A 15361-nucleotide genomic window follows, 5' to 3' on the forward strand; every position below is an offset into this window, starting at 1 on the left:
GTCCTGATTAATCTTGGCCAACTAAGCTGTTGGAAGAGTGTATTTGTTCTGTGAAGCACCTAACAAGCACAAGAGTAAAATAATAATAATTGATCAAAAGTACTAACATTTACATGTGGCTTACTAAAACTGTCTGATAAATTATTCCCTTTAGCGTTTCTCTATTATTGCAATACAGTACCTTGAAAGTGATATATTGGCACAAGCCATTGTGTTCTACCACAGTGCAATTAGGAGGTCCATTTAAACAGCTTTATCATATGCATACATAGGCTGATTAATTTGCTAATCAAATGTTCCAGGAAATCATTAACCATGACCTTAAACAGTGTTGTGCTAATTATACTCTCCACAAAGAATTCCAGTATAAATTTACAAAACATCTATAGAAATGTGCCAAACAGTTGAATGCATACAAATAATTCTTGCATGTACTCCAGAGAGCCCCACAGCTTCCTAGAGTTAAACCCAAATCCTGCAAAGGTCCAGTTTGGGGCTGAATTCTGCTACATTTCACCAGAGCTCCATGTAGTGGCAGTCATTACGTTTCGTAGGTCACTGCCTTTGTAAGTCATGTTGAAGGACTGAGATCTTTCTTTATTCTTGCTATGTCATTGCATTGGCATGAATGCACATCAAATTGTGTGGAAAAAGTGAATGCAGCCATTGGAGGGAGCATTTTATTTTCATGGCATTCAAGACAACACAAAATGATAAAAATAATATGGAAACCTGAGCATCTTTCTTACTGAATGACAGAAGAAAAAGGAAACTTGTTCTGTTTTAGCAAATACTCTAGAGATATGAATGCTGAGTGTTATCCTTCTTTTTCTTAATGATACCTAACACTGAGATTTGGAAATAGATTTTCCCCTATATGTCTCCAGTTTGCATCGTTATTCTAACTACTGTTAATTTAAGATAAAGATAAATGCAAGGTATTGATTGTAGTAATGAAAATTCAATTACTTTCTAAAGCATATACAATTTGCTAGTCTATAGTGTAATGAAATCGCTATTTACTTGTGTATTTCCCCATAAACCGTACAGTCTTGGAGGTCTTTCTGTGATAGAAAACAACAGATTGCATTAAACAAATACAGAAAGTAGGTACGCCTGTTCTTTTGGCCTTGCTAGTACAGTTTGCAGCTCCTCCACAAATACCGTGTCAGTCACAAAACAAAACCCTGGCCTAAAGAAGTCGATGGAAATACTGTTACTGTTTTGAATAGGGCCTGTGTCTCTCCTGTGTTACTCTGCTTTCTTAACCCAGTACCAGCAAACTGGTGTAAAATATATATATTAAATACATATAAAATATATAAAATGCGTATTTAAATATAAAAAAAATCAAGGCTCTAAATATATTAAAAAGTTATATAGAAATAGGTGAACCAGTTTTCACCTGTCAAACAGGGGCTGTACATATGACACTGGAATTTTTAGCAAAATCAGGTTTTGGAAATAGGCATCCTAGGCCAAACCAGTGAGGGGCCCATCCCGTCTTTGGGCTTCGGGTGATCAGATCCTTTAGAAAAGGCAGGACCCGGGAGGCAACGAAATAAAACCTTCCTGAGGGGGTAAAGGTGTATCGTAACCCCTTAGATGGAGGCGATTGTACCTCAAAACACAGGGATTTACCACATCTTCTGCCGGTATTTTCACAGAGTCTGTCTACTCCGGCAGAGCTGGGAGGGGAGAGGGGCGCAGAGCACACTTCACTCTCTCTGCCAGAGGGGACTCACACTCCCAGCCCCACGGGACGTTAATTTGGCCGCACACCCGCTGTTCGCTGACAGGGGAACCGCCCTGGGAGGGCGGACCGCGCCCGCCACGGTTACGTGGCAGCATAAAACTTCCTGGGGACCAAAACAAAACGAGACGCCCCAAACCCTGCGGAAAGCTGATGTGCGCCCACAAGCCCCGCAGCCAGACGGACGCCATGCCCGGACTGACCCCAGGGGTCCCCGCCACCCCCTCTGGACTCGGCCCGCCCAGGCTGCTGGGGACTAGGGGACGTCGCACAGCCCCGTCTCCCTCCGCCGGCGCGGGCCGCGCTGCTCTCTGGGACATGTAGTCCGGAGGGGCGGGGGGGTGGGGAGCGCGAGCAAACAGGTGCGGTCACTGGGGCTCCTCGCCGGCGCTTCGCTGAGAACAGCTGATTCACCGGAGATTGGCAGCAGGCCAGCCAACCGGGAAACGACATTTCCAACCTGCCGGCGTGGATTGGCTAGCGCGGGGAGGCCGGGGGCGGGACCGTCAGTGGCGGGACGATTCGGACGGCGGGACATTCCTGGGCTCTGACAGGCGCCCGGGAGCGGCCGTTGGGAGTGCGCGCCCCTGCCCCTCTTCCCCCGCGCTCCGGCGTGGCGGCGCCGCGGACGGGGGCAGCCGCTGCCGGGATTAGAGGCTCCTCGCTAAATCCTTTGCTGCGTTGAGGCGGCGGCTTTAGCCCTGAGCCCCCTTCCTCCCCCCGCGGCGCCCTGCCTGGCCGAGCCCAGCTAAGCCGCGCTAATCGCTGGCGTCCCAGCTCGGTCGGGGCCGCCGGGCCTGGCCCCGATCGCGGGCAGCGGTCTCCCCTCGTCTCCCCTCCCCTCTCCTCTCCCGGGCGCGGCCATGGAGCAGCGGAGGCAGCGGCCGCGCTACTGCGCCCCGTCCTCGCCGCCGGGTCGCGGCGGGCGGGAGAACAAGGGGCATCGTCGGAAGGGCCCGCCGGGGGCCGGGAGCGCCGGCGGCCCCGAGGAGGCGGCGGACGGCAGGAAGCCCAAATTCGTAAGTATGAGTCGATCCCAAGCCCCCGCCATCCCCGCTGGGGCCGGCCGCGACAGGGCTGCCAGAGGTGTGGGCCTGCCGGCGGCCCTGCCCGGCCCAGCGGGGCGCCTCCCTGCCGGGTGTGTGCCGAGGGGGCCCGGCCGTGCGGCCGGCCTCTCCTCCGCCCCGGGGGCCGTCACTGACCTGGAGCCCCCAGAGGGACCGAGGGGCCGGGTAGGAATAGGCAGGCTACGCAACGGCGCCCTCGGCTTCAACTGGGCTTCAAAGTGTCAGCCCGCCTGCTCCAGCTCGCCTCTTCCTTGCCTGCCTGAAAGGACCTGGCTTTGTTTTGCAGCACGTTTTCAGGTCTCTCCTCTTCATCATAAAGCTTTATTTTCTTACTTACTGTGTGATAGCTATAGGTGTAAGGGGAACAGAACGGACCTTCAGCTCTTAAATGATGTTACTTTTATTACAACTGGATTTTTAGTTATTTATTTATTTTAGTGATGTAAATTCTGTAGTGAAAATCTGAGTCTTTCAATTTAAGGGACATCGTAAAGTTCTCGTCCCTAGCCCTGCTTTTGCAAAATTTTTGGCCAGGACACCCAAGAAATTGTGAAACTTGAACCGGTAATAATCGTCCGCAAGATAACGTGTTCATAAGATGTGCTCAAAGTAAAAAACACCCAGGAATAGCCAGTTTTTGTTTGTACGTTATGGAATTTGCAAGTATTAAAACTGTGAAAAAATTATATTCTACAAGTCTTGTATCCACCACATGCAGAGCAGCTGTATATCATGCTCATATTTAGGTGATGCATATATTAGTCTTTGTTTATCTGGCTCTGAGCCCACCTGCTCTGAGCTGTATTATGCGCTTACAGAATAGATACTATAATAAATAACATACAGTAGATTGATTCTAAGGCTTCTTTGTACTATATTCAGTAGTTGAGTGTCTGGCATTTGAACACAGGTTCAAAAAGGTGTACCATACTTGATATGCAGCTAGTTGAAGTCAGCCAATAGGCAATATCAAACTGTAGGCTGGCCAGACCTGTTCTGGAAGGTCACAACTTGCTCCTGGCATTCCTGTTTCCTGGAATCCTTTGCATATTGTGGCTGCGCAAATTGCTGTTTGTACCAAGTCCTTGTGCCTGTTTTTGCATGTTAGGATGGGCATGTATGAAACAGTGTGACCAGGAGCTGTTTCCTTGTCTTCGTAATTGGCTATTTATCTTCTGGGGATGCATGCATTTTAGTCATGGAAGTGATGTGGCTGGATATGCTTTAGCATAGGACCCCTGAATAAAAACCTATATGGGCTGCTCAGTCTAAAAGGTTGGGTAGGGTTACTGGTATATGATTTGATGGCTGGATTATTCCTGTGGTGAGTGGGAGACATGGATTTGCATGTGTTTCTTATGCAAATAGGATATTGCAATCATTTTCCACTCTTTTCCCTAACCATGTTTTAAAACAGAAATAGGGTGTTGTCGTCATGTTCATTTTTTTCCTAACCATGTATTAAAATAGAAATACAATGATTTATAGGGAGTATAACCCTGTCAGATATGTGATACAAGCCATTGAGATTGTTTTTTTTTTTTTCAGATGAAGTCCGGTTGGCCTTTTAGTGAAAGAAGGCCTTCTCTTTGGTGCAGATGAGCTTGTTTGATATACGTGTAGAACTTCCAGGCTAGGCAAGGGTCATTTTGAGCATGTGCAGGTATGGGCATCAGCTGACTGGCTTTTTGAGGTTACAGTGTCCATTTTTGACCCAACTACAGAAAATAAAGGGAGTTGAATTCAGGTATCTGACTTAGCTTTGCAGGGTATGTGATCATCATGTTGGGTGGGTTGTTTTTGTTTATTTTGTCCTGCCCCTGTTCCTCCCACCCAGTTTCTGAAACTCTTTAAGGAGGGATGACTAAGAATATCCTTAATTCATGAGAATGCCTTGTCAAACTGCAACTTTCAAAAACATCTGAAAAATTGTCAAAAGAGGCGATTATCCTGTTGTATTCAGCATTGGTGCGGCCTTACCTCGAATACTGAGTGCAGTTCTGGGCCCCACAATTTAAGAAGGATGTGAAGGTCCTTGAATGCATCCAGAGGAGGGCAACAAAGCTGATCAAAGGGCTGGAAGGAATGTCCTATGAGGAGCAGCTAAGGACTTTGCGCTCGTCTAGTTTGGGGACAAGGAGGCTGAGGGGTGGCCTCATTGCCCTCTACAGCTTCCTGAGGAGGGAAAGTGGAGACGGAGGTGCTGATCTCTTCCCCCAGGTATGCAGTGATAGGACGCGTGGGAATGGCTCAAAGCTGCACCAGGGAAAGTTTAGACTGGACATTAGGAAGCATTTCTTTACCGAGAGGGTGGTCAAACACTGGCACAGGCTTCCTGGAGGGGTGGTCGATGCCCCAAGCTTGTCAGTGTTTAGGAGACATTTGGACAATGTCCTTAATAACATGCTTTAGCTTTTGGTCAGCCCTGAAGTCACGCAGTTGGACTAGATGATCGTTGTAGATCCCTTCCAACTGAAATAGTCTAGTGTAGTCTATTCTGTTCTTCCCTGGGGTGTTGATAGGGGACTGAAGAATGATAGTTCTCTGAACCTGGATTGTGTTCTAGGAATGCCGTTAGCTCACTGGGTGGCCTTAAGAAGAGTCAGAGGTGAATTTCTTGAATAGAGTTTAGTGTCTCTGTCTTGGTGTAAACTGTTGTGAGAGGTATAGTTTACAAATGTGATCTCTGGAATTTAACGGTTACTAAAGAGCAGCAGGCTGCTCCAGGCCTCAAAACCTAAGGAGCTGCTGTAGCTACTATAACCTTTGAACTGTAGTCTCTAATCCCTGGTTTGTCCTGGCTAACAGTTTCTGGTGTAGAAACATACACAGTGGTACAGTTAGAATTACTGTAATAGTTGTAGACATCAACCAGCTTCTTTGATTGGGATGGTTCACTTGAAGGGTACTATGAGATACGCTTTTCTTTCTATTGCTTCATAAATTTATGCCCTAAGATATTGCAATGCAGAATATTTATCACTCGGCTATTAAATCTAGAATTGTAAACTCTCCTTCCTATCTACCTTCTGTTGTCTTGTAAGACTGGTTTGTTTTTTTGCAGGGGGAGATGGTATATCTCTGTTGACTTGTTCACATCTAACTCTTCCCGTAATACATCTTCAATATGCTTTTATTAGTTAAAATAGTTCTGTGTCAGAATACAGAAAACTTCTCTCACCCCCCTGAGTTCTCTGTAATGCAGTCTTAGATATAGACTGTAGCCTTTTCTGTGTTTAGGATACTTACAGTGCCATGCTTCTTGTCACCTGAAATATGTTTCTGATCTCTTCTGATTCAGTAAACTCAAGTCATCCAGATTGTATTAGTCTCATTTTCCTCAGTGCAAAAGGCTTGAAAATAAGTTCCAGGTTGGACCTTTCCGATCAATGCAACATATTGATCTGTCACAGCAGATATGCTAATCTGAAAAAGAATCTGATTCCCTGACAAACCTTGAGGTGAAATTGGATTGCTCGTTGACAAAGCTGACATCGTTAACATGCACCTCCTCTCTTTTTTTTTTTTCTCCACCAAAGAAATTGTTGTTTAGCAGGAGGAAAATCTCTGTTTTTAAAAACCACTTCATTTGCAGGGGAGAGAAAGAGTCTTTGGGCTAAACGGTAATAGTAGTTGATTCCAATCAAATGTCATCTTGAAGTAGCGCCTTTCTGAATAAACTAGTTTCTCAGAAGTAGTGAATGAGTTTTAAGTCCTCCTTTATCTCTGTTGCTTTACAGAATTGTTTAAAAACAAATTAAGGAGTGATGGTTAATTTTGAAGCACATACCAGCTTGGCTTTGTTCAGCAGATCCAAGGTTTTGGTAGAGTGGGATTTTTAAAAGGGTAAAAGATATTCTGTGGTACTGTGGTACTTCAGCTTGTTGAAAGCTCTTACATTCAGCCTTGAGAGTTAGGGCTTGGTAAAAAGAGGAAATGAATTGAAGGATGACATAGATTATACCTGTTTTCTGTGTATACATTGACTGAGCTGGAAACTTTTGAAATCTGTTGGGGGGATGGGGTAAAAAGCAGTTGCTTGCCACTTCCTCTCCTTGGTTTTTTTTTTTTATTTATTTCTTTTTTCCTTAGAAATGTTTGGAAATCATAAAAGTGAGTGCTAGATTATGTGACTTCCAATTGCACTTTACTGCGACTGCATCTTGTAGACACTAGTCCTCAAAAGATCAAATTCAATTTCTAGCTCAAGTTAGAATCATAGAATCATAGCATCATAGAATCATTAAGGTTGGAAAAGACCTCTGGGATCATTGAGTCCAACCGTTAACCGAACTGCCAGGTCCACCTCTAAACCACGTCCCTAAGCACCACATCCACACCGTTTTTGAACACTTCCAGGGACTGTGATTGCACCACTTCTCTGGGCAGCCTGTTCCAAGGCCTACCCGCTCTCTCCATGAAGAAATTTTTCCTAATATCTAACCTAAACCTCCCCTGGCACAACTTGAGCCCATTTCCTCTCACCCTGTTGCTTCTTACCTGGGAAAAGAGACCAGCCCTCACCTTGCTACAGCCTCCTTTCAGGTAGCTGTAAAGAGTGATAAGGTCTCCCCTCAGCCTCCTCTTCTCCAAACTAAACAACCCCAGTTCCCTCAGCTGCTCCTCATAAGACTTGTGCTCCAGACCCTTCACCAGCTTCCTTGCCCTTCTTTGGACATGCTCCATTACCTCGATGTCCTTCTGGTAGTGAGGGGCCCAAAAGTGAACACAGTATTTGAGGTGCAGCCTCACCAGTGCTGAGTACAGGGGCACTATCACCTCCCTGGTCCTGCTGGCCACACTAGTCCTGATACAAGCCAGGATGCCATTGGCCCTCTTGGCCACCTGAGCACACTGCTGGCTCATGTTCAGGCGGCTGTCAACCAACACCCCCACGTCCTTTTCTGCCAGGCAGCTCTCCAGCCACTCTTCCCCCAGCCTGTAGCATTGCATGGGGTTGTTGTGACTGAACTGCAGGACCCGGCACTTAGCCTCATTGAAATTCATACAGTTGGCCTCAGCCCATCGATCCAGCCTGTCCAGGTCCCTCTGCAGGGCCTTCCTACCACCCAGCAGATCAACACTTCCACCCAACTTGGTGTCATCTGCAAACTTCCTGAGAGTGCACTCAATCCCCTCCTCCAGATCATCAATGAAGATATTGAACAGGACTGGCCCCAACACTGAGCCCTGGGGAACACCACTTGTGACCGACCGCCAACTGGACTTGACTCCATTCACCACCACCCTCTGGGCTCGGCCGTCCAGCCAGTTTTTAACCCAGCGCAGAGTGCACTTATCCAAGCCGTGAGCAGTCAGTTTCTCCAGGAGAATGCTGTGGGAGACAGTTAGAGGTGGGGAAGTTAGAGGTGTTTCTATTAATTTCAGTATGTCATTGACGTGTCTTCAGTGAGTTTCAGGTTATGTTTTTGATTGAGTTCTTTATGAAATTTATATGAATCAAGAAGGCTTTCTTGTTTGCACCAGTCTGTTAAAAATAGACAAATTAACGCTTGCATTTAACGGTGTCTGTAAATCAAAGAAAGATGTAGTTAAGACCAAAAGTACTTCCATTTCTTTGGCACAGAGAAGAAAGGTAAGACCGATCTGTGTCAATATCTTTAATTACGAAGTGACTGAATTATTGCTGCAGTTACGCTGCAGTGTAAGACCTTGAATCTAAATTAGTCTTTTAAAGAAATGATTGCTGAACAGATGTTACGTAAAACACTTTATTGCAGCTTTGTAAAATAGTAAATTCCTCATGCTGTTATTTTTGTTGGCATGAATTAACACTGTGGGTTATGATATTAAATTTTAGTGCTGTGTTCTAGCACTTTGTTATCTAATCTTACCTGTAAGCACCAATTTTGAGTTTAACTCATCAGTGTCTAAAGAATATCACTGTGTAGAAACTGTCTTGTTAAGATAATTTTGCCCCTGATTGCTTTTCAGACTGCTTTCAAAGCAACAGAGAGAGAGTGTGATAAAGCCATTAAATAAATGCTGAAGGAGTATATTGGAAATTAAAAGTAGGAAATGCTGTGGGGTTATACAACAGTTTCTAAATTGCACTTACAGATGGAGGTAGCAAAGTTACTGAGGGAATATTGTGACAAAGGAGGTTCTAAAGTAATAGCAGCCACTGTAATCATCCAATTTACATTTCTCAAACTGAGTCTACAGGTTTCCTTGCAATCCCTGCTTCAGTCTTCTGCTTGTGTTTCTGCTGGAGAATAGCCTTTGGGGAAAAAACAGCTAGTGTTGAATCTTTTTGGTGATAGAATTAACAGGCAGTGTGTGATGAGCTCTTTCTCACATTCTAATTTAAAAAGGTACAGAGGGGATTGTGTGATTATATGTACATCCTTAGTCTTCATTTATCTAGTTTCAGCATTCAGGCTTAAGTTGGCCAGTTCTTCTAAAACTCATTGTGTCTTGCTTAAAACCTCCTTCTTTTTTTTCTTTTTTTTTTTTCTTTCCTCGTACCTACATGTATGCTCTAAGCTCTTCTTAATGTATCAGAGAAGCTATACGCGTGCGTGGTGGCTTGGGGGGTGTTATGTGTTGTTTTGTTTGTTTTTCTTCTGCAAGGAAGGCAAAAATGAAAATCAAAAAAGGATTTAGATACCAGGCTGTGAGGGTTTTTTTTTATTATTATTTTTTGTAAATTAAAGTACTTCGGTGTGGTGGAAGGCATAGATGTTGAAATTCCTGTTTACCTGCCTGAGATCCTGTTACTTTGCATGCCTAAAACGCCTCGCATATTGGCAGGGGTGTATGGCTGGGTGCTCGTTTGTCTTCTAATTCCATTTATGATCAACAAATCAGACTTTGTCTGCCTCTCTGATGGCATACTAACAATTTCCATCCCTGCCAGGCATGGTCTGAGTTCAAGTACCAAACGTACTGTTTTTAAACATGCTGCTTTCATTCAGAAAGTCAGATGAGCAATGTCACTTTCTGCTTATGTGATGGTGAAAACAGCACTTGTGGAGAATGGAGATGCTGCCCCTTTTGGTAGAGTGCCAAAACGTTTAGATGATACAGGCTATACCCTATATTGTACTAGGGTATTCTTCACCATTTCCAGGCCACACCGAGCTGTAGTGCTGGTGGAAAAAATGGTAAAGACATGAGACTGGAGTCCCGTGTGAGAAGATGGCATTCTCCTGAATTCTGGTCCTGTTTGCCTGGATTGCTTGTACTGCATTTAGATATAATTGTGTTTATAAATATGCATATGCAAAGATAAAGAAATAAATGTAATTACACAAAAGATCAAGCTAGTACTGTTGATGCAGTTAAGTGGCATTTCTCATTTCTTTGCTTCACTTCACTGTCTTTACCCAGAGTTGACTGGGGTAATTATATAGACAATGACTCAACTTGTTAAACTTTATCTTGCAGATTAACTTTCAGTATGTGCTACTGTTTGGATATGCAACATAAGATCATACTATTCTGTATGACAGTAAGATTCTTTACTGTGAATATATATGAAGCCAAATAGTATTTGGTTTACTTTCCCTACCTGGGTGGTGCAGAGGTTGCATCACACATGGCTTCATCATATACGACCTTATCGAGAGACACAGTGCTCTTTCTGTTCTGTGAGTAGTCTTCTTGTTGCTGTGCATGTGTTGTGAACCTCAGCTGTTGTGTCCTATTTTACCTTTTGGCTTCTGTCTAAGGTTCTCGCTATCTTTGATGTTTTTGAGATTGGGCCTTTTGACAGCTTATCAAGAACGCTGTACCATACACTAAACGTATGTGTTTATCCTGTGTCCAACGAAATCAGTTATTTACCAGTATGCCTGAGGGACATAATCTTCAATAAGGGGTAATTCTGTGTTAGATTGCTTGCTTTCTTCAAAAATGATACATCTATACACTTCTTTTTAATTGTGACTTAGCTTTAACTAAACTGCTCCTACTCGATTGCAAAACAAAATGACCTCTTCCTCCATGTCCCAGACTAAAAACTTACCCTGGAAAATGTAATTTCAAAATGTTGCTTGTTTATAAATATGTTTGTATAGTTGAAGATTAAGCAATGGTGGTACTTCTGCGTTTCCAGCTGTAGATGCTACCGATAAATCTGGACTTCTGCAGTATCCTAATGAACTCCTTAATCTTTTCATGGTTGTATCTCTTCAACTAGAAAACAGGATGTCAACATACTTAAACATCGTTAATTTGTTTTTCAATTTTGCATATCTACTTTCTACGTGATAAACAGACTAGGGGAATACTTGTACATAGCTCCTATGTTCTCAAAAGCAATAATTTAATTATTCTAGAGTAGTTCATGGAAGGCACAGAATAGCATATTAGTATTTTCATCCATTGCAAAGCAGTATTCTGTAAGCTTATATCATGTTTTTAGCAATAACTGAATATTACAGGAATATTAATTAAGCCAGATTTATATACTTGCAGGCCCATGTTTAAGGCAACTTGTTCACTTGAGCAGAATATGTCTTACTTCTGTGAACTGATATATCAGGGCCTGAAAATAAAAATATGTTCCTGTGGTAGTAAAGCACTCCACCCTCTACCCAACTGTGGTCTACTTATTTTTTCCCCTTATTAGAAATGTGTTTGTTTTGTTTGTTTGGCCTGGAAAGAATAAAAATATACTTCTGTTCTTGAGTCACAGCACTCCTCTAAATTTATTGCCATTAAAAGATCCAGTGTGGTAAGATTTTTTTTTTTTTTTTTTTTTTTTTTTGTTAAGACCACATGTAACATTCCACATCTCTCTATCCTTGAATGCTACAGAAGACCAGGATAGTTGGCAACTGTTTTTATTTTGTACAGCCTTGCCAGAAGAGAAGGACTTGGTGAGGGAGAGGGGAAAAAAATCACCCCAGTTCTCATGCTTTAACCAGCTCCTCTGACTGAGCAGTATTGTAACATAAAATTCACAGAATAATCTTTTCACATGTCTTACTGCAAGTCATTCAGCCCTTTATATTAGAGTGCTAAAAGATCTGAACATTAGGTTGTATTCGCATGGGGTTTCTCCTCCTTTGTAAAGAAATCTCCAAATACAATGTCACCAGTGTTGATAGATGAGTGCTGGTTAAGTCACTTTTGAACCAGACCCCAAAACATTGTCTGAAATAAGTCTTATGTTGGTATTTTTAGACTCTTGTACTGTAGGTAGCCAGTAAGCTGAAGACTTAGGAGACTCATATCTGTATATTGAGTTTCTTATACCATTATGGTATCCTCAATCGGTTGCATGGTAGTCTTTTTTCACTAATTAGTCAGATGACCTGGGTCAGTGAGGTGTTCTGATATACAAAATGGGGAACTTTGCACCCTTTACCACAGTAAATTCCATTGATGAATTTCACAGCTTAATTGAAAGGTACAACACTGGCTTGAACTATCCCATTAACTTTTGCCTTTTTCAAATAAGAGAACCTGAATCTGAAAAATATTGCCTTGATTCCACGGATGATGACTGTGCCTTGTACAGAGCAGTTGCAGAACATCCAACATCTGTTCCTAAGTGGAAGCGAACCTGATGTTATGCTTCCTGTGTCTGTTTAGTGGAATGTCATGATTTTGACATGAATCTCGAACTTCCACCTCAAAGCATATAACGCAGAAGATTTTCATTCTAAGCAGATTACTCAGTCTCCTACCATGTTAAAGGAGCTTCACTATGGTATCTGTGCATTGCTTAAGGCTTAGCAATTTATATCGTGTGTATGAAAAAGGAATAAATTTTTATGTTCTTTGCTACCAAATTGCAGTGTAAGACCATATGTTAGTGTTTTCTCCTGCAGTTTTGATCACTTAAGGATAGAGGTATTACACCAACAACTTGCGAAATATAAAGTCGTGAGCTCTTGCAAATGACAGAAATTAACGCTCATGCTGTCTTTGTAGCTATTTAGCAGAAAGGGAAGAACAAGTCATAAAACCCAGCTCCGTAGCAGTGTGTGGGGCAAAATCTGATCTATCCCTGCAGCAGGAGAACACCAATAGGAAGACTGGGATCCAGATCTTCCATCTCCTGACTGGATTGAAATATTTTCACTTTGCTGTTGTTTTCATTTATTAGAAATCCTCATCTATTAGAACATGGAATGGGATTGTCATAAAAGTTCAGTACTGACCTAGCTCCAATTTTTTTTTATTATTGATGGTAGAACTTCCGCTATGTCACTGAGTACTGAGTGTTTCCTCACACTTCACTTGCTTTTTATTTTTAACTTCATAACCATTCATCAGATGCTTCTTCCTCAGTTTCTTGACAATACTCAGCGTAGAGCTATCATGGGATAATATTTGACTTAACACAAATTGTTCTTCAGTTCTGAGGGAAGAGCCATAGAAGATGTCATAAGTAATGATGCCTAAGTATTGTTGACTTGGTGAAGACAAAGCAAGAGTTTCCAAACCTGATTAATTTGAATATAGCCATTTACAGTTGCTGTAGCTGCTGCCAATCTTTGTATACTAGGCAGTGAGGGGAGTCTAAGAATAGGGTAAGAGTCTATCTCACTTGGTATATGACTTCATGTTCTTCCCATTTCCCTGACAAGTCTGTTCTCAGTCTCTTCATAAAAAACTATAAATGGGATCCCTGCAACACCGACTCATCAGTTGCCAATGTTCTTCAGTGCTGCTCTTTGGTTTTGTGCAAGAGCTGTGCATCTTAGCACTTGATGTGTTTGTCAATGTGCAGTGGAGAGCAAAAGAGTTGCTTCAGGAACTGTTCTTTCACACAGCAGCGACTGATCTATAGATTTTTGGATGTTACTACTAATAAATGATTGTGCCATTTTCTACTCATAACTTTATGCTCTGCTTGCTACATAGGCATTGCTTGAGAGTAGTCAACAGTCTTAGTTGTTTGAATGTTGCATCTTGGCAGATAGTTTTGAACTGTTGAGGAGCTCCATGTTCTTCTGTTGAGTTTAAAATCTCTGGACCGACTCCTTGGTGGTGTCCCACAGCCGTTTTCAGAAGACACAATTCTAGTAGCTGAATTATGAGCAGGTCTTCTGTTCTAATATATTTAGCTATAAAATATAATAAAATGCAACTTGTTTCAAGCTGTGCTTGGTTTATATCCTTCTGGTATTATTCTGTCTAAGGATCACATTACAGGTTGTTTTTTGTTTTTTTTTTTTTTTATCTACACTGTATTCCCTGTATAACTTGCTGTGTGCTGTAAGCCGACAAAGTACAACTTGCCAAAACGTTATTACTTTATTTCAAGTGCCATGATTCAATACCGTTTAACTTGCATCTTATTTTGAATAACAGTAACTGTAACTGACACTTGCTTTCTTGTTTGGTTTTTTTTTGGTTGGTATTTTTACTGCACAATTGTGACATGACTGGTTTCCTGTTTGATTTACAGCACTTAAATATCAAGACACTGACAGATGATGTGGTAAGACAACTTAAGTTTTGCTTTGGCTTGGCTAAGCTAATAACTTTATGGCTAATGCTATAGAAATGACCTTATTGATACAAGAAACTCTCTTAATTGTGAAGTTAACTTAGTTAATTGACAAACTCTCACTGAAACTGTTAATTATCTGTAACAAACTCAGTGCAAGTAGCAAAAATCTATGTATGGCTTTGAAGTATGCTCTAATCACGGCTAAATGAGCTTCACACAGGTAGTTGTACCAGTTTACATGCGGTATAGTTAAGATATCTGTGATTGCATGTTTAGTATTACAGTTACTTAGTTTTCATGGCTAGCTTAAAACACCACGTTTAACAAACTAACAGTTGCTTGTAAAACTCATTAATGCTTGCTTCAAACAATGATAGGTATATTCAATGTCATGCTAACACTGTTTCTCAAACTTCATCTGTTTCTTGAATAGCAAATGAGGTTCTGTATCACAAAGCAGATTTTTTTTTCTTGCTATTAAAGTTACCTATTTCATTGTCTGTTCTATTTTGTAGGTAAGAATTGTTTTTCTTAAAGTGGATCATTCAACAAAGTCTTTGATTTTTACCTAGGAAGTAATGTTCTGTAGGCATCTAAAGATCAACTATTGTGACTTCAGTGCTATACAGAGTTCTTGCTGAAGTACTTCTGTGCATAACTCAAAGCTTAAATGTAAAGAGTTTTATGCTGGACAATGTGTAACACACTCGTGCTGAGAAACACTGCTGTTTCCTAGCTTAGGAACCAGTGGTCAGGTTATTGTTGATTGGGTGTGCAAAGTTAGTAGTGTTGAGCATATTGCTTCCACCTATCATTCCTAGACTGACTTAGATCACCTGTTGCTATTTCTTTAGCAGAGTTTCATAGGCTGGAAGTGGTTATTAAGAAATTTGAGTCTGATGCATTGATAATACAACCTTGATTCTATAAACTTATGCTTTAACTTTGAGAGCTGAGGAAATGTTCACAGTTGTCTCAAAGCAAAAGTATTTTTTGGTAACCAGAACTTAATTTTGGTAGTGTCATGTAAGTGTTATAGTCTGAATGCACTAGATCTTGCTCTTCGTTTGTTTTTTCTGTTTATTTGTTTGTTTATATGGTGACGAG

At 42.0% G+C, this 15361-nt stretch overlaps 1 protein-coding gene across 2 annotated transcripts in view; it reads left to right on the forward strand.

Moving 5' to 3' along the window:
* The first annotated feature begins 2213 nt into the window (after positions 1-2213).
* The window catches only part of DIAPH3 (diaphanous related formin 3), a 255482-nt gene continuing 242334 nt past the window's right edge, over positions 2214-15361 (forward strand). For both annotated transcript variants that reach the window (XM_087756729.1, XM_087756731.1), the window contains exons 1-2: positions 2214-2772; positions 14210-14242. In XM_087756729.1, the coding sequence (XP_087612855.1) occupies positions 2617-2772; positions 14210-14242 (189 nt within the window). In that variant the 5' untranslated portion in view covers positions 2214-2616. The remainder of the gene's footprint in view (positions 2773-14209; positions 14243-15361) is intronic.

This window comes from Nipponia nippon, unplaced genomic scaffold, assembly GCF_047370975.1.
Source record: "Nipponia nippon isolate SJK-2023a ecotype South Korea unplaced genomic scaffold, ASM4737097v1 scaffold_2, whole genome shotgun sequence".
NCBI classification, from domain to species: domain Eukaryota; kingdom Metazoa; phylum Chordata; class Aves; order Pelecaniformes; family Threskiornithidae; genus Nipponia; species Nipponia nippon.